The sequence below is a fragment of the Eumetopias jubatus genome, unplaced genomic scaffold, assembly GCF_037043125.1.
Source record: "Eumetopias jubatus isolate StellerSeaLion01/CBP00866 unplaced genomic scaffold, mEumJub1_p1.0 scaffold_7, whole genome shotgun sequence".
NCBI lineage: Eukaryota > Metazoa > Chordata > Mammalia > Carnivora > Otariidae > Eumetopias > Eumetopias jubatus.
The window spans coordinates 36638623-36658727 of NW_028274813.1; the positions used below are offsets into that span (position 1 = coordinate 36638623).

Here is a 20105-nt window from a genome sequence, read left to right on the forward strand (position 1 = left end):
CCTCCCAGGAACCCTCCTAAACTTTCTAACCCTTTCTAAAACCTGCCTTCTTTCTCCAGTCTCATTGTGTTTGCCCATTTACTTTTTCCGTACCTCAGATGTTTTCCTTCCCAAATCCCCCCTCCCTGAATTTCTATTTCCTTCCCTGTCTGGGAATTAATCTCTTCCATTATTATTATTCCCCTAACACTGTGTCTGTACCTTTGTTAAAGCCTTAAAAATAGTTTTTTATTACAGCAAGTTGTATACAGTTTTAAATCTGTCCTTCTAGATTATAAGTTCTTTGAGGTCAAGACAGTGTCTTATTCCTTTGTGTATCTTCTCTGGCCCTTAGTCTAATGCCTCACACTTGGAAAGCACTCAATATTTGTTCTTTTCTTTTTAAAAATTTTTATTTATTTATTTGAGAGAGAGAGAGAGAGAGAAGGAAGGAAACAGAGAATCTGAAGCAGACTCCACGCTGAGCGTAGAGCCTGATGCGGGCTCGATCTTACGACCATGGGATCATGACCTGAGCCAAAACCGAGAGTCAGACACTTAACTTACTGAGCCACCCAGGTGCCCCAATATTTGTTCTTTTAATTAAAATGAATGGAAAATTATCCTATTTCCTTTGTGGCTCCATGTGAAATTTCCTGTAATATATGTTTATTATAGCTAATGATCAACTAAATATAATGTGAGAAGTTCAAGATTAGAAGTCAGTTGAATCCTGTTTACCATAAGGCAGAATATAGAGAATAACAAAGACTGACTGACAGTTTTAAGAGTTCTTAGGAGGTAAGATAGCATATGTGTTCAGAGTGCGGGTTCTGACATCTGGTTTCTGACATCTGGTAGGCTCTACTACTTACTAGCTCTGTGACCTTGAGCATATTCCATGTTTCTGTGCCCCAATTTTTCATGTATAGTATGAAGATAGAAAGATCTACTTTATAGGGCTGTTGAGAAGATTAAATTAGTTACTATCTGTAAAGCACATCACACGTGATCTTAGCCAAAAGGCACATCAAATAGTACATGTTGTGTAAAAAGATCCAATTACTGTTACCTTTGTTATCAAAATTGGCTATCCAAAAAGGAAAAGCTTCACTTCCTTGATGCCTCTCAGTGATCATTTAATTCCAAAGAATGTATTACCAAGTAGCTAGTGGACACACTGGTTTGACCAGAACTTGTAACATCTCTAAGGATCATCAGCTCCCAAAGATTTGTATAAGGAACAGACAAGGAAATGATCTCTTATAACCCACAGCTGTGCTGAGAATGAGCCAAAGCCAAGTTATCAAGTTTATATACATTTTTAACAATCTCTTTAAATTTCAATACCTTTCTAGCAGAGTTCTGTAGGAATGGATTCCCAAACCTCATTCACTTATGTTTATTCATGCAGTTATTCAGTAAACATTTAGGTGCTAGGGATATAGAAATCAAGGGTATTGTTCCTGTCTGCAACCAAGTCATGGTCTTGAAGGACTCAGGTGAGAAATGGAAGGAAGTGAGTTCAAGACAGAAAGGAATAATATGGAGTGACACAGAGAGGTATGCAGGAGCTTGGAATATTCAGGGAGCTTCCTTTAAGAATAAGTGAGTACAGAGTGAGGGTATCTGGGCAGTGGCAGGAGAGGCAGGCAGGGGCAGGATGATGAAGACCCCCTATGTGAGGCCTGAATAACACCTGGTTTCCCTCACTCTGCCTGTCAAAGGCCCCTCAGCTTGCAAACATCACTGCGGGAGGGAAAAGAAAACAAAAAGCCAGGTAGGATGCGGACCAGGCTCTGTGAAACCAAAGTTCTGAGGAAATTAGACCTCAATCACGTGTTTTTCCTCGTCTACCCTATCCTGGACAACCTAAATTTAGTTCATCGTGAATGCCAAAGTAAAATTTGAATTTTATCCTAAAGGCAATGGGGCAAAACCAAAGGATTTTAAGCAGGGCAGAACTGTGATCAAACAGTTGTGAAAGTAGTGTGGACAACAGATTCAAGGGGGTGGCGAATGCTGGGAGAGGTATGACAAGGGCAATGTGTTCTGTCTGAATATGCTGACTTGGAGGACATGACGGGTAGCTGGATGATGCTGTTAAGATGATAGTAAGAGATCAGATTCGGTTCTTTAAATAAAAGTTCCAAGGTATATTTTGTCCTCAGCACACCCTCAGTCCAATTTTCTATAACTAATACAATTATATGTTTGTGGTTGTTAATTTACTTTATAGTTTAAAAATTCCTTACCTATATAATGTCATTTTGGCCTTTCCATAATCCTATAAGGTAGACAGGACTGCTATTCTTCCCATTTTGCAAGGAGGATTTACGCCTCTGAGATTATGAGTGATTTATTTGTCTAAGATCACAGAGGAAGTCAGGGGCAGATTCAAGCCCTAAACCCAGCTCCAGGTCGTGTGTTCTCTATAGCAGTGAACTGCACATCCTCATAGTAACCCATCAACTCTCACTTGGCGCCCACTCTGCTCTTCGCAGTACATTAGCAGAGATTAAAAAAAAAAAAAAAGAATTAGAAGATCAGCATAGGGACAACAGCACTGTTTGTGGGCAAAGTTATACATCAGCAACCAGATCTGGCTTCTGGTTCTAATTCTGCCTCAACCACCTGTGTGATTGTATTTTATCTGAAAATAACAGAAACCCACCTCAAACACACTTAAATAGAAAGGAGAATTTATTGGTTCATGAAATCCACGAAAGGATTGAACAGTACAGGATCACAAAGGTAAGGCTGCAGAGGTAGCCTTTAGAAAAAACTGGAAAGAGCTGGCTTGAACCTTGTTAGGAGTCTTCAAAATCTTTTGTTTCTGTTGCTATCTGTATGGCAGTTTCACTTTCTCTCTGCTGCTAACTAGCTTTGGTTAAAGGAAGAAATATGGTTATTATGTTTCTGATTTTAAAAGTTAAAGGGGCAGCCACTGAAGAGAGAGGACTCCAATCCTTTCCTGGACTCAAGTAAAAAAGTCTCCCGGAACCTACTACTCCCTTGGCCCAGTTGAAGGTGGTGAACCCGTGGTTACCAGAGGAATCAATTCCACAGAGTTCTAGCAAGATTTAACTCAGGCATTCATTTTCTTGGGTACTTTCTGAAAGACATGAACCTTGATTACCGGCATTATATAGCTAGGTAGAAAGAAAGAAAACCAGCATTTCAGGTAAGGGAAGGAGGTTTTGAGTTAGTAACTTAGGTGGTCTATGAATAAAAGATAAGCCTGACTGGAGTGGAGGCTGCATCCTTGTTCCCACTGAAAATCACACTGGATTGCTAAAGGAGTAACGGAGTATTGTGGATCTAAAAGGTAAACAGAATTTCTTATGGCTGAAGCAGCCTTTATAGGTTTCTTGTGTAGATTCAGTGACCCTGAAACTCCACTTTATAACATAAGCAAATCCTCAACCATTTCCTAGAATGCTCCTTCCTTGTCAACTGAACTTGGCTTAGAGTTGTGGCAGCAGGAAAAAAGAGGAATTGGTGACAGAAATCAGAGGAAGAAAATTCAAAAGACAATCCCCAGTCGTCCAATCTGGGAGCCTACAAGAAAGATGAGAGCTCTTGATGGCACTCTCAGTGGCTATTTGAATGTGCATATCGAAAGCAGGAGATGTGTCTGACATTGGTGCTTAATAAGCTGGTGCTTAATTTATGAGATTAATAAACTGCATGACTCTCATAAGATGAGGACATTAATAAAATGACTTCTAAACCCTTTCCAGTAACATAATTCTGTGAGTCCATTTCCAATCTTAATCTTAAAAATCTTCAAAGTCCTTGAATACCCACATACAAAAAAGATATTTTTAAAAAAAATTTATATTCTGTATTTTTTTTAAGATTTTATTTATTTATTTGACAGAGAGAGACACAGCGAGAGAGGGAACACAAGCAGGGGGAGTGGAAGAGGGAGAACCAGGCCTCCCGCTGAGCAGAGAGCCTGATGTGGGGCTTGATCCCAGGACCCTGGGACCATGACCTGAGCCAAAAGCAGACGCTCAACTGACTGAGCCACCCACGCGCCCCTATATTATGTATTTTTGGCCACAATGAAAAAAATGTCTCCCCAAAAGGGTAGGTTGTTCATTCTACTGTACTTTCAAAAACCTACATTTGAAAATATACCAATTGTGGCAAGATGACAGCATAGGAAGATCCTGAACTCACCTCTCTCTCCAAGTCACCAAATATACAGCTACATAAGGATCATTTCTCTCTGAAAAAGATCTGAAAATTAAATGAACTGCTTCTCCCCCCCAAAAAAGGATAAAAAGACCACATTGAGGCAGCAGGTAGGAGAGGTAGAGACAGTCTCACCAAAAACCTCACTCCCAGCGCAATGACACAGAGTAGGGAGGGATCTTACCCACCCGGTGTTTCTCCCAGAGGAGTGAGGGGTTCATATTCTCCATTAGGCACCTCAACCCCTGGATCTGCACCAAGAAGATGAGCCCCCAGAGCATTGGGCTTAGAAAACTAACCGGGAAGGTCCAAGGGACCCAAAGTGTTAGAGGAAACTGACATTATCTTTTTAGAGGGCCCACATGCAGTCTCACTTGCCAGAGGACCCAGGGCAAAAACAGCAGTTAGAAGAGTGCCTAGTCTGTATGTGAAGGAGACTCATGTGCTAACGTAAGAGCATCTGCTTGAGGGGTGGGGAACCCCTGAGATCCTCCCCAGAGATGGAGGTGCTGGCAGATGCCACTTTTGCACTTTCCACCTATCCTGCAGCATGGGTGGGCAAGCTCCAATGTGGTACTCTCCTGCTGCCTTGCTAAGACAGGTGGGAGTGAGCAGTGGTAGCACTATCCTACTGCCTTGCTGAAGCTGGAGCGTGCAGGTGGCTGCAGCACTGCCATGCTCCCTGGCCAGGCCGGGCAAACACGAATGGTGTGACATTGTCCTGTTCCCAGGCTAAAGCAGGTGCAAGCACACAAAGTACTCTCCCAGTGTATTCCTGAAGCCTGCAGCTGTGTGCAGTCAAGACATTTTCCTGCTGCCTTTCCAAAGCCTGTGAGTATGCCCCCACCCTTTATATTCTCTGGCTGCCCACCTAAAGCTATGGGTGCTAGTGAGGACCCCCCTGATCACCTGGCCCTGGTGGCCAAAGGGGCTGGCATTCCTGAGCTCCACAGGAATGTAACAATTAGAAAGACAGTTCTTGGCCAGCCACTACCCCCAGGGCACTGCATAGACAGAAGACTAGAGGTATCTGGTTAGCTCAGTCAGCTGAGTGACTGACTCTTGGTTTCAGCTCAGGTCATGATCTTGGGGTCATGATCTTGGGTCATGATATGGAGCCCTGCATCAGGTTCTACACTCAGTGCAGAGTCTGTTTTGAGATCCTCTCCACCCCCTCTGTCCTTCCCCTTGCTTGCACCCTGTCTCTCTCTCTAAAATAAAAATAAATAAATAAACAGCAGACTGAAACACAACCCCAGTCTTGTGGAAAAAGGCCTATTTATTTAGTCTGGAGCTGCAGCCTGAGGGACAGACTTTAGGTTTCCCAAACATCTAGAGGCTAAGTAGGCACACCCAGGGAATGTAAGCAGGGAGACACCATCCTCCACACTCCCTTGGCCTCACTACAGCTCAACAAGACCTCCCAGAAGGAAGCTTATACACTTATTTGGAGCCCCAAGTTTTGCAACTGTCACCCAGGGGATACCTCCAGATCTCCTGGTCTTGAGGCCAGCAGGGATTATGATTGCAGCCCCACAGGACTATATATATTTGCATATTTTCAAAGCTGCTACCAGTGTGCCAGGCTGGTTCTGCTGGTAGAACATGATCTTTTGATCTTTTGATCTTGGGGTTTTGAGTTTAAGCCCCATAGTAAATATAGAGATTACTTAAAAATAAAATCTTAAGAGAGAAAAAAAAAGCTGCTACCTGAAGGCCTGGCTTCCGATCAGCCTGAAACTAGATGCAAAATGAGATTCCTCCCCTTGGAACACTGACAAGTCTTGGCATACCCTCAACAACAGGACATATGAAGAATAAATTAGGCAGTTTAGACAATCACAAAGGTTCCAGAGACAACCAAGAATGAGGGCAAATTTGAACTAGAATATTCATCACTAACCCAAGGCCACTCCTTCAAGACTGAGAGAAGTAGCTGTTTTGCCTAATACACAGAAACAAACAGAGAGTCAAGCAAAATGAAAAGTATGTTGCAAATGAAAGAACAACACAAAACCTCAGAAAAAGACCTTAATGATACAAAGATAAGTAATCTAGCCTATAAGGAATTCAAAGTAATGACCATAAAGATACTCAATGAACTTGGGAGAAGAATGAACATAGTGAAAGCTTCAACAAAGGGAGATAGAAAATATTTACAAAGTACCAACAGAAGTTGCAGAGCTGAAGAATACAATGACTGAACTAAAAATATACTTCAATAGAGGGGTTCAACAGCAAACTGGATGAAGCAGAATGATTCAGTAAGCTGCAAGACAGGGCAATGGAATCCACCCAGACATAGCTGCAAAAAGGAAAAAAAAAAAGGAAGAAACAATGCAGATAATGTAAGAAACTCACGTGAAGTAACATTTACATTACAGGGGTCCCAGAAAGAGAAGAGAGAAAGGTGCAGAAAACTTGTTTGAAGAAATAATGCCTGAAAACTTCTCTAAAACTCCCTAGGAAAGGGAACATCCAAGTTCAGGAAGCCCAGAGAGTTCCAAATAAGATGAACCCAAAGAGATCAACACAAAACATAATTAAAATGACAAAAGTTAATAATAAAGAGACTTTTTAAAAAATATTTTATTTATTTATTTGACAGAGAGAGGCACACACAGAGAGAGAACACAAGCAGAGGGAGTGGGAGAGGGAGAAGCAGTCTTCCCGCAGAACAGGGAACCCGATGTGGGGCTCAATCCCAGGACCCTGGGACCATGACCTGACCTGGAGGCAGACACTTAACAACTGAGCCACCCAGGCACCCCGAAAGAGAGACTCTTAAAAGCAGCAAGAGAAAAACAAATTGTTACGTACATTTGAAACACCATAGAGCTATCAGTAGATTTCTCAGCAGAAACATTGCAGGCTAGAAGGAAGAAACATGACATATTCAAAGTCAGGAAAAAACTTCCAACCAAGAATACTCTATCCAGCAAGGTTATCATTCAGAAACGAAGGTGAGATAAAGGAGTTTTCCAGAGAAGCGAAAGCTAAAGGAGTTCATCACTACTAAACCAGGCTTATAAGAAACGTTAAGGACACATCTTTAATCTGAAAAGAAGTAGCACTAATTAATACAAGACAACATATAAAAGTAAAAATCTCATTGGAAAAGGCAAATATACACAAAAGTAGTGGATTAACCATGTATAAATATACTGTGAAGGTTAAAAGACAAAAAGAGTAAAATTAAACTACATAGTTAAAGGATACATTAAATTAAAAAATGTAAAATGTGACATCAAAACCAAAATGTTACAGGGGAATAAAAATGTAGAGTTTTAGAACATGTTCATATTTAAGTTGCTATCAACTTAACATAGACTGTTATATAAATAAGATGATATATATGAACCTCACAGTAAACAGAAAGCAAAAAACTAGAAAATACACAAAAGAAAATGAGAAAGTAATCTAAATATAACACTGAAGAAAGTTATCAAACCACAAGGGAAGTAAGAAAGAGACAAAGGAACTGAGAGGAACTATAAAAACAGCCAGAAAAAAAATTAACAAATGGCAATAACTACATACCTATCAATAATTACTTTAAGTGTAAATGGACTAACTTCTCTACTCAAAATGAATGGATGGCTGAATGAATTAAAAAAACACAACACATCTACATATTGCTTAGAAGAGACTCACTTCAGAAGTAAAAATAAACACAGACTAAAAGTGAAGGGATGGAAAAAGATATTCCATGCTAATGTAAACAAAAAGAAACTGGTGTAACTATACTTATATCAGACAAAATAGAGTTTTTTTTTTATTTTAGCTTTTTTTTTAAGTAGGCTCTATGCCCAGCATTGGGCTTGACCTCACGACCCTGAGATCAAGAGTTGCATGTACCACTGACTGAGCCAGCCAGGCATCCCCACACAAAATAGACTTTAAAACAAATACTGTAATAAAAGACAAAGATGGGCACTATCTAATGATAAAGGGGTTAATCCAGCAAGAAAATATAACATTTATAAATATATATGCACCCAACATAGAAGCACCAAAATATATAAAGTAAATATTAACAGATCTAAAGGGAGAAACTGACAGCAATATAATAACAGTAGGGGACCTTCACACTCCACTTACAACAATGGATAAATTATTCAGACAGAAAAATCAATAAGAAAACATCAACTTTAAATGACAAATTACACCCGATGGACTAACAGACATATACAAAACATTCTATCCACAAGCAGCAGAATACACATTCTTCTCAAGTGCACATGGAATATTCTCCAAAAGAGACCACATGTTAGGTCACAAAACAAATCTCAATAAATTCAAGAAGACAGAAATCATATCAAGTATCTCTCCCAACCACAATGATATGCAACTAGAATTCGATTACAAGAAAAAAGCTGAAAAAAACTACAGCTATGTGGTAATTAAACAATACATTCCTGAACAACTACTGGGCCAAACAAGAAATCAAAGGAGAAATAAAAAAAATACCCAGAGACAAATGAAAACAGACATATGACATACCATAATCTATGGGATGCAGCAAAAGTGGTTCTAAGAGGGAAGTTTACAGCAATATAGACCTACCTTAAGAAACAAGAAAAATCTCAAATAAACATTTTAACTTTACACCTAAAAGGGAACTAAAAAAAGAACAAGCAAAGCCCAGAATTAGGAGGAAGGAGACAACTGGGGTGCCTGGGTGGCTCAGATCATGATCTCAGAGTCCTGGGATGGAGCCCCACATTACACTCCCTGCTGAGCAGGGAGTCTGCTTGTCTCTCTCCCTTTCCTTCTGCTCCTCCCCCCACTCCTGCTCTCTTTGTCTCTCTCTCAAATAAATAAATAAAATCTTTATTTTTTTAAAAAATTTATTTATTTGAGAGAGAGAGCAAGCACAAGAGAGTAAGAGCCAGGGGCAGCGGGAGAGGGAGAAGCAGATACCCCGCTTAGCAGGGAGCCCAATGTGGGGCTCCATCCCAGCACCCTGGGATCATGACCTGAGCTGAAGGCAGACGCTTAACCGACTGAGCCACCCAGGTGCCCTGATAAATAAAATCTTCAAAAGAAAAAAAAAAAGAATTTAAAAAAAGTAAAAGGAAGGATACATGAAACTAAGAGCTGATCCTTTGAAAATATATATAAAACTGACAAACCTTAAGCTAGATTCACCAAGAAAAAGGAGGACCCAAATAAATAGTCAGAAATGAAAGAGGAAAAGTTACAACTGGTAAGGATCGTAAGAGGCTACCATGAGCAATGATATGACAAAAAATGGACAACTAAAAAGAAATGACTACATTCCTAGAAACTTACAATCTTCCAAGACTGAATCATGAAGAGATAGAAAATCTGAATAGATTGATTACTAGTAAGGAGTTTGAATCACTAATCAAAAACTTCCCAACAAATAAAAGCCCAAGACCAGATTGCTTCACTGGTGAATTCTACCATTCAAAGAAGATTTAATACCTATCCTTCTCAAACTCTTCCAAAAACTTGAAGAGGAAGGAACACTTCCAAACTCACTTTATGAGGCCAGGATTATCTTGATACCAAAACCAGACGAAGACACCACACAAAAAAGAAAATTATAGGCTGGTTGGTGCCTGGCTGGCTCAGTCAGTAGAGCATGCGACTTTTGATCTCAGGGTTGTTAAGTTCGAGCCCCACATTGGGTGCAGAGATTACTTAAAAATAAAATCTTAAAAAAAAAAAGGAAAGAAAGAAAATTACAGGCTCATATCCCTGATAAACATAGTTGTAAAAATCCTCACAAATGTTAGCAAATCAAATTCAACCATATATTCAAAAGATCATACACCATGATCAAATGGTATTTATTCCAGAGATCCAAGAATGGTTCAACAGCCTCATATCGATCAATGTGATAAACCACATTAAAAAAATGAAAGATTAAAATCATATAATCATCATCTCAATAAATTCAGAAAAAACATTTGACAAAAGTCAACCTTCATTTATGATTAAATACTCTCAACAAAGACGGTATAGAGGGAATGTACCTCAACATACATAAAGACCATATATGATAAATGCACAGCTAATATTACACTTAATGGTAAAAAGCTGAAAGCTGAAGGCTTTTTCCTTTAAGATCAGAAATAAAACAAGAATGCCCACTCTCCCCACTTGTTTTTTTAAGTTTATGTATTTAGTTTTTGTAATCTCTATACCCAATATGGCTTAAACTCACAATCCCTAGAGCAAGAGTCACATGCTCTTCTGACTGAGCTGGCCAGGTGCCCCTCTCCCCACTTTTCTTCAACATAGTATTTGCAGTCCTCGCCATAGCAACTAGGCAAGAAAAAGAAATAAAGTCATATAAAATGGAAAGGAAGAAGTAAAACTGTCACTATTTGCAGATGACATAATACAGAAATATAGGAAATCCTAAAGACACCACCAAAAAACTGTTAGAAATACTTAATGAATTTAGTAAAGTTGTAGGATACAAAATTAGTGTACAAAAATCTGTTACATTTCTATATATTGATAATGTACCATCAGAAAGAGAAATCAAGAAAACAATCCCATTTACAATTGCACTAGAAAGAATAAAATACCTAGGGAAAAATTTAACCAAGGAGGTGAAAGATCTGTGCACTGAAAAATATAAGACATTGACAAAAGAAATTCAAGAAGATACAAATAAATGGAAAGATATTCCATGCACATGGATTGGAAGTATAAATATTGTTAAAATGTCCATACTCCCCAAAACAATCTTCAGATTCAATGCAAACCTTATCAAAATTCCAGTGGCAGTTGGACCAGGACAAATAATCCTAAATTTTATATGGAAACACAAAAGACCCTGAATAGCCAAAACAATCTTGTAAAAGAAGAACAAAGCCAGAGGTATCACACTCCTTGGTTTCAAACAATACTACAAAGCTATAACAATAAAAATAGTATGGTATTGGCATAAAAGCAGACACATGGATCAGTGAATCAGGAAAGAGAGCTCAGAAGTAAACCCCCACATATATGGCCAATTAATTTATGACCAAGGAGGCAAGAATATACAATGGAGAAAGGATAGTCTCTCTAGTAAATGTTGCACAAACTGGACAGCTACATGCAAAATAATGAAACTGGATCATTATCTTGCACCACTTATAAAAATTAACTCAAAATGAATTAAAGACTTGAATGCAAGACCTGAAACCATAAAACTCCCAGAATAAAACAGGCAGTAATGTCCTTGACATTGGTATTAGTGATGTTTCTTTTTTGGATCTGACTCCAAAGGCAAGGGCTACAAAAGCAAAAATAAACAAGTGGGACTACATCAAAATGAAAAGCTTCTGCACAGCAAAGGAAACCAGCAGCAAAGGGAAAAGTCACCCTATCGAATGGGAGAAGATATTTGCAAATCATATACCTGATGAGGGGCTCATATCCAAAACATAAAAAAATTCATACAACTCAACAACAAAAAAAACCCAATTTTAAAATGGGCAGAAGATCTGAATGGACATTTTTCCAAAAAAGACATACAAAAGGTTAATAGGCACATGAAAAGATGCTCAATATTACTAATCATCAGGTAAATGCAAATCAAAACCATAATGAAATATCACTGCATACCTGTCAGAATAGCTATTATCAAAAAGACAAGAAATAACAAGGTTAGGTGAGGATGTAGAGGAAAAAAAACTCTTGTGGACTGTTGGTAGGAATGTAAATTGGTGCTGTCACTATGGAAAACTGTACGGAGATTCCTAAAAAAATTAAAAATAGAGCTACCATGTGATGAAGCAATTTCACTGCTGGGTATTCTATCTGAAGAAAAAGAAAACACTAATTTGAAAAGATATATTTGTTGCATCATTATTCACTATAGCCAAGATATGGAAACAACCTAAGTGTCCATTGATGGATGACGGGATAAAGAAGATGTGGTATATACACGATGGAATACTACCCAGCTATTAAAAAGAATGAAATTTTGCCATTTGCCACAACACGGATGGACCTGGAGGGTATTCTGCTAAGTGAAATAAGTCAGAGAAAGACAAATACCACATGATTTCTCTTATATGTGAAACCTAAAAAACAAAACAAAACAAAGTCCAGACTCATAGATACAGAAAACAGACTGGTGGTTGCCAGAGGATTGCTGGGTGGAGATATGGGTGAAGGGGATCAGGAAGTACCAACTTCCAGTTCTAAAATAAGTAAGTCATGGGGATATAATGTACAGTATGGGGAATATAATCAATAACATTGTGTTAACTTTGTATGGTAACAGATGGTAATGAGACTTATTGTGGTGATTATTTTGCGGTGTATCCAAATGTTGAATTACTAAGTTGTACACCTGAAGCTAACATAATGTTGTCAATTATACCTCAATAAAAAAAGAAAAAAAGGAGGGAAAAAGAAAACATAGCAAACACATTTTGTAAATATTTTCTTCAAGAGCTAAAGTTCATAAAACCAATTAATGTTCTTTAGAAAATTAAATGAACCATGCTGATTAATGGAGAATTTACTCTAGTATATTACAAACATAGAAATATTAGGGGCAGATCAACATACCAAAATGTCTGGAATGGTCAATGGGCAGATGTGGCTGGAGATTTCAAGTCTTGAATTAAAAATAAATCTTCAGAGTTGGGTACACAGCTGTATTTCCATTCACTTCTGGGGGAAAAAATAAAAAGCCATGAATCAGATTTTAAGAAGAAAATTGGAACTGGAAAGAGATGTTAAACAAAGGGGTAAAATCTTCGGAAGAAAAAAAAGATTTTTAAAAAAAGTACTACAAATTTGGGGTAAAAGAAAACTGAGTATAATGGTCCATATGGTAAGGAAAGAATTCCATGGTTATCTCAGCCGACATGGGTGAGAGGCCATGTATTTTGTTGCCTAGAATATTCTGATTCTTTTTTTTTTTTTTTAAATTTTATTTTATTTGAGAGTGAAAGAGAGAGCATGAGCATGAGTGGGGGTGGGGGGTGGCGAGGCAGAGGGAGAAGCGGGAGTGAGGTGGAGGTAGACAGGACTGCTATTCTCATTATCATATCTCCCTCCCTGCTGAGCAGGTAGCCCAATGCGGGACTTGATCCCAGGACCCTGAGATCATGACCCAAGCTGAAGGCAGATGCTTGACTGACTGAGCCACCCAGGTGCCCCTCAGATCATTTTCTGTAAGGTTGTTTTTTGTTTTCCTTAGAATCTTACTCTGGGAGAAAGTGATTGAAATGTTGGGGTACAGAAAACATAAAGCATAGAAAACTCATTATCTGTTAATTATAAAATTTTAGGTATATTTATCACATTTTACTTATATCTGTGCTAAGATAGACATCTTTTTGATAATTCAGAGGAAATCCTATTTTTTAGAAATATAAAACTAATCCAAGATGCAGGATAAAATCACTAGGTGTATATGCAAAGAATTTAATGAACACAGGTTTAATATTTCAAAAATAACAAATTCATATTCACCATTTACTAATGCCCATTATGTGCTATGTACTGACACTTCGATGCCAAAAATATTCTACTATAGTTAATAGTAATACTTTAGGGTAAATAGTTCGCAATATATAAATTTTGTAGTTTAATGAATAAGAAATTGTGTTCCAGGCAAGAGAAAATAAATTGATGATAATAAATAATCAGTTTAAAATGAATATTATCATTTTCTTATTAAGTAACATAGTTTTTTTCTTCCCAGTTTCATTGAGATATAATTGACATTGAAGTCTATATTAAAGTATATAGTATAATTATTTGATATATGCATTACAAAATGAATACCACAATTTTAGTTAACATCCATCACCTCACAGAGTTACAAATTTTTTTCTTCTGATGAGGAGTTTTAAGATCTATTATCTTAGCAACTTTCAAATATACAATATGTATAACATAGTTTTAAATATATATTACAGAAAATGTATTTTTTTGTCTTTTAAGCTTTTATTTAAGGGCAATGATCTATGATGTAGATTTTAGATCTTATTAAAAGCAGCCACGCCCATGGACTGCACATAGTCCTCAAAAGCAGTAATCTGCTCCTCCAGCATATCTGTTCCAACTTTATCATCTTCCACTACATACTGTATCTGAAGTTTTTTAATTCCATATCCCACTGGAACTGGTTTAGAAGAGCCCCAGACCAAGCCGTCTACCTGAATGCTTCGGACGCACTCCTCTAGTTTTGCCATATCTGTCTCATCGTCCCAAGGTTTCACATCTAGTAATATGGAAGACTTGGCAACAAGTGCAGGTTTTTTGGCTTATATGAGACAAGCACCACCAACCAGGTGCCACTCTACCCAGGTCAGGGACAGAAGATGTATTTCTTTTTTTTTTTTTAAGATTTTATTTATTTATTTGACAGAGAGAGAGAAACAGCGAGAGAGGGAACACAAGCAGGGGGAGTGGGAGAGGGAGAAGCAGGCTTCCCACGGAGCAGGGAGCCCAATGCTGCGGGGTTTGATCCCAGGACCTTGGGATCATAACCAGAGCCGAAGGCAGACGCCTGAGACGCCAGACTGAGCCACCCAGGCGCCCCAGAAGATGTATTTGTAAGGTAAAATTCTTAGGACTTCTTTGTAAAAGTAATTGAATCAATGATTTATCTCAACCCAGTATGATAAAAAACAACTTAAATTAGCTGTGGAAGGTAAAACGACCAAGGTTAAGAGTGTATATTGTGTTTCCCTACTACTTTTAGGAAAGGTCCATTTAGAAATGACAGCAATACTTTGGGTTTATAGTTCATGTATCTCAAAAAGGTTGTTTTATTTTTATTTTTTTTAAAGATTTTATTTATTTCTTTGACAGAGAGAGAGAGCGAGAGAGGGAACACAAGCAAGGGGAGTGGGAGAGGAAGAAGCAGGCTTCCCGCTGAGCAGAGAGCCTGATGTGGGGCTTGATCCCAGGACTCTGGGATCATGACCTGAGCCAAAGGCCGCCGCTTAATGACTGAGCCACCCAGGCACCCCTCAAAAAGGTTTTAATATTACATAAAGTTAAACTGAATTACAGAGAAGGATCTAACAAAATTTATTTAACATGGTAATTATGCAACATAAACTATCAACATTTGACTATCACACCCAGTTAGTCATATCCTTACTTGTCAGCAATGTTTTTCTTTCTTTTCTTTTTTCTTCTTTTCTTCCCTTTTCTTTTCTTTTTTCCCCACCTCCTCCCTGCAGTGTTTTCTTTTTAAAAAAATGTTTATGCTTCATTATAAAAATGCTTAAATTCCTATTATGTTTCAAGATGAAAAGTATAGAGTAAGTGTAAATAGAACCTACCAGAACTATTCTTTTCATCATGGTACTTTGGTGCTTTTGACCTTGTCCTTATTATTAACAGATTTCCAGCACCAGCAGGACAGTGTCAGCCCTTTCAAGTTTTGTCAACTTACATTCTTTTCCTCTTCAGTGCAGTACAGGCCGAATTCCCATTTCATCTTTCTGTTACCTTTAAAGAGAATATTGCATTCCGACAAAATATGCTATTATTGAAGAAAACAGAATTTAGTCATAAATATATATATATCACCTCTACTTTGTTTTATCTATTTTCTTCTTTCTCTGCTATCTCTAGGCTAATGAGTCCCCAGAATTGGAAATTCCTTGGATGAATCTGAATAATTCCTTTATAAACAAATTATTTTGACAAAAGAACATGTACAAATTGCCTCACTGAGGCCGTTCCCACCTCACTGTACAAGTTTCTCCTTGTTTTCAAATGCCAGCTAATGATCCATTTCACAGAACCATTCATAGATAACCCAATGCCACCTCTCTGTTTACTCCATGTAGTGATTGCTTGTGTCTCACTTCCTTGAGCTGTTTGGAATGCCTGGCTTTACATCTTTGAATATACTTACCTGTTTTCTCAGGTTTTGTCTCCCTCATAGATTATAAATGCCTCAATATTAGACACAATGTGTTCCAACCAAGGATGGACTATTATTTGCCTGCAGACCTATGAATTCAAATGAAATGCTTTAACTTTTTCCTAGTTCCAAAATCCTGTTCAAATCTATGCTCTTCCTTTCAATTCCCAGAACCACAGTCCTAGTTCAGGCTCTCATTCTCTCTCACCTGACTAGTGCAGTCATCTTCTAATTATTTGCCTGGCCTTTGGTCTCTGACCTCTGGCAATTTATCTTTGATTTCTGTCTCAGTTATCTTTCTAAAGCACAGTTCTGATGTCACTCCCTAGGTTAAAAACTTCCATGGCTCCCCGCTGACTGCAAAATAAAATCTCCAGCTAGGCATTCAAGGTCTTTACAATCTGGTTCTATCCCCTCTTTCTAATCCCCTTCCAATCACTTACTCTTCCTACTCCGTATTCTATGAGCTATTAATTGTTTACCAAATACGTCTTTGCACATTCCTACCCCGTCTTTATCCATTTTCTCTTTTCCTAAGTTTCTCCATCTATTCTTATCTTGCTCTTTAATAAGGATCCCAGCTCAAGAGGATCACTTTTTACCTTTCTTGCTGTCCCTAGTCAACTTGTTTCTTGTCCTTTCCAGAGCATGTTGTTGATGTCTCCATTTTTGTATTTCTCATTGGCTCTGTACTTGAGAGGTAGACCTATCTCAGTCTCCCATTTATACTGTAAGCAACTTTAAGATAGGGATGATAATTTATTCAACCTTCTCTGGCTACAGCCTAGCAAGTGGAGTGGGAGGAAGAGACTAACTCCGTGGGAAATGAAGGAAGTATTTCTAATGACACAGGAGGGGAAATTTCCAGCCTGTTTCTTGGAAGAGGTTCAAATTCTTTAATTATAGATATCCACCTCACCTGAAGTAACTTCCTGGCATTAGAGTTCAGAGACCTTCTAATAAAAACTATATTTTCTAGAACTTCCTGGAATTAGAGTTCACAGACCTTCTAATAAAAGCTGTATTTTCTAGAAGTTTGTAACTTGCGAGACATGGAAGTTAAGCCTCTAAATCACAGCCACCAATTACATTTCTTCTGTGCAACCCCACCCAGCTATTAGAATTTATTAAAAGGAAATTCTACATTTAAGTCAAGAATAACTGTGATTTCTTCTTTGATCAATGGCACAGTATTGTCCTGGGACCTACATCTAGCCTTACCACCATTGGTCAGTTGGCACGTGGCTTTCAGGACATCAACCGTCAGAGGCTCTGTAATTACTTGTGATTACTTGAATGGAACGTTTCCGAACCCATGGTGGTTATTTCGCCTTCATTCACCATTAAACATTTGATTCTGTGCCAGCAGGATGTCCGGGTGCTTGGCTACTCGCATTGCCGACGCCGGCACCAGGATCGTGGCCTTTCCGAGTCAACGCTCGTCAAAAGGAAGCCTGCACCACAGCCGGAGGGAAACGAGGGCTGAAGTTGGAGAAGGGGGGCGGGCAACGTCCGCCCGCCCGCCCAGCGCCGCGACTCCTGGTGGAGGTGAAGGCAAACCTCCAGGCAGCCGCCCCGCCGAGCCTCAGCACCCAGACGCCTGCGGATGCTCTCGCGGCGGCCCCGCGCGGCCCGGCCCTCTCCCCGAACGGCAGTGGGGGGCGGGGCGCTGCGCGCGCCGGCGCGTGGAGGCCGGGGGCGGTGGCGGAGCGCGCGCGGCCTGGAAGGGGCGCGCGGAGCGGGGGCGCGCGGCGGCCGCTGCGGCCTGTGGCGCCGTCACTCGGCAGAGCCGATCCGGCCCAGCTGGGCGCCGCTGCCGGTGGCCAGGCGCGCGGGGACGGTTCGGGGCTGAGCCGGGGGCCGGCCCGTGCTTCCGCCGCCGACATCCTCCCATCCGCGGGCCGCCCGGGTCCCGCTATCATGTCGCTGAGGCAGCGCTTGGCCCAGCTGGCTGGCCGTCTGCAGGAGCCGCAGAAAGTGGCCCGTTTCCAGCGGCTGTGCGGGGTGGAAGCGCTTCCGCGCCGCTCCGCCGCGCCCGCCACCGATCCAAGGGGGGATGAGAAGGCGGAGGCGCCCCTCGCGGGAGACGCCCGGCGCCGAGAACAGCAACCAGGGGCGTCCGCAGGCCCCCAGGCGCCCGGGAGCGACCGCAATCAGTGTCCCGCCAAGCCAGGCGGCGGCGGCGGCGGCGGCGCCCCCAACGGCGTGCGGAACGGGCTGGCGACCGAGCTGGGCCCGGCCTCGCCGCGGCGCGTGGGGGCCCTGCGCCGCAACTCGCTGACGGGTGAGGAGGGCGAGCTGGCCCACGTGAGCAACTGGCCGCTCTACTACCTGTTCTGCTTCGGCACGGAACTGGGCAACGAACTCTTTTACATCCTGTTCTTCCCCTTCTGGATCTGGAACCTGGACCCCCTGGTGGGCCGGAGGCTCGTGGTCATCTGGGTGCTGGTCATGTACCTGGGCCAGTGCACCAAGGACATCATCCGCTGGCCGCGGCCCGCCTCGCCGCCCGTGGTCAAGTTGGAGGTTTTCTACAACTCCGAGTACAGCATGCCCTCCACCCATGCCATGTCCGGCACCGCCATCCCCATCTCCATGGTCCTCCTCACCTATGGCCGCTGGCAGGTAAGTTTCCTTCTCCTCGCCTGCTGTGCCTGGGGGAGTTCTCCCGCGGGAGAACCCGGAGTTCTCTTCACTCCGCTCAGTTATTTTAATTTGGCCGTTTCCCCTTCCAAACCTCTTTCCACGGGTTTTCACAGCCCCCGAGAACAGGCCCTTCCTAGGTTTAAAAAAATTAAGTGATCTAGGGGAAACCTAGAGACTTAGCTGTCAAACTATATTCTAAACCCAAAGGAAACGCTATTCGTGGAGTAACATATTATCATTGGGCTTTGGTTGAGTTTTTAAATGGTTTTAATTCTTGTGATGCACAGAATATAATTGTAATTAATTATAATGTTTTTATACTTAATCGTTAGGTAACTAAGACCCACTTTCACCATAATATACTGTGCCTTCCCCCAAACTAATTCTGTTTCAGGCTTGGGTAAAGTCTTCTTAGCTTTACTCCGAGACAGTGTTTATAAAACCGTAGTGTAATTCCAAAACAAACATGGTCGTTCTAGGCAATGAAGTAATGAATTTTAAAGGAAAGCCGCTATTTATGTAAGTTAATGGAACACAGCCTGAGTTCTTTTTTTAAGGGGTATGGTTGCAGATTTGCTGATAGACACAAAGTTTAATTATCTTCTGAATCACTGATCTGTAGTATCAGTTGTTGAGCTACCACAGGATTACTGTTGCATTAGCTTTAAATACTTTTAAAGTTTTTCTTAAAATTAGGGTTCTTGGTCAGACTAGTGGGTTTGTAAAATTGACAAGTATGACAGCAGGGCCAACCTGACAATGAGGCTGGGATGAGTTTTTAATGGTAAACATTTTATATTTTGCCTACTTCTTTTGGCCTCCCATTTCTCACTTTTTCATGGTCCATAAATGTTACTTGGGTTTGAAAACTAATTCTTTTCTATGGAAGCAAAATTTGTTCTTAGACTGCTGTCTTGTTTTATCTTTTAAATTGTAAGGAGCTTTGTTCCTCCTGCAGACCAGTCCCTTAATTTAAGAATAAAGTTAGTAATGATGGAGAATCTAAAGAATCAGACTTCTTCGATTTTTTTTTTTCCGTTAGAGCACAAAATCATCTTACATTGAGAAATACTCAATTCTGTTTAAAACTCCATTATGATAAGCTTACTCATTCCAGATTTAATTCCAGTATAGATAAAATCTTGTCCGCATGGGCACCTCTGTGCAGTGCATCTCTCTTAGAGTAACATGGAAAATATGTAATGTGCAGGGTAAGAATGACAGAATTATGAGAGAAGAGTACCATGGACAGTTTTCTTTTCTTTCCTATATAGCCAAAGGAGATGTAGAGGCTATTCAGATTGTAAAGTAGTGCTGCCTTTTTTGAAGGATAGTTAAAGATCTCAAATTTTATTTAATCTAAGTATTTCAAATTTAAGATTGTCATTATGTTTGGCATGAT

General features: G+C 40.2%; 1 protein-coding gene and 1 long non-coding RNA gene across 2 annotated transcripts in view; one reads left to right on the forward strand and one right to left on the reverse strand.

The window, feature by feature from the left end:
• The window catches only part of LOC148163873 (uncharacterized), a 35994-nt gene extending 18328 nt beyond the window's left edge, over positions 1-17666 (reverse strand). Inside the window, exons 1-3 of the long non-coding RNA XR_015768631.1 lie at positions 17279-17666; positions 15468-15636; positions 12730-12834 (exon numbers count right to left, since the gene is read on the reverse strand). This is a non-coding gene — a long non-coding RNA (uncharacterized LOC148163873). The remainder of the gene's footprint in view (positions 1-12729; positions 12835-15467; positions 15637-17278) is intronic.
• Positions 17667-17830: 164 nt separating this feature from the next.
• The window catches only part of SGPP1 (sphingosine-1-phosphate phosphatase 1), a 32430-nt gene continuing 30155 nt past the window's right edge, over positions 17831-20105 (forward strand). Inside the window, exon 1 of the mRNA XM_028100702.2 lies at positions 17831-18682. Coding sequence (XP_027956503.2) covers positions 17978-18682 — 705 coding nt within the window. The 5' untranslated portion in view covers positions 17831-17977. The remainder of the gene's footprint in view (positions 18683-20105) is intronic.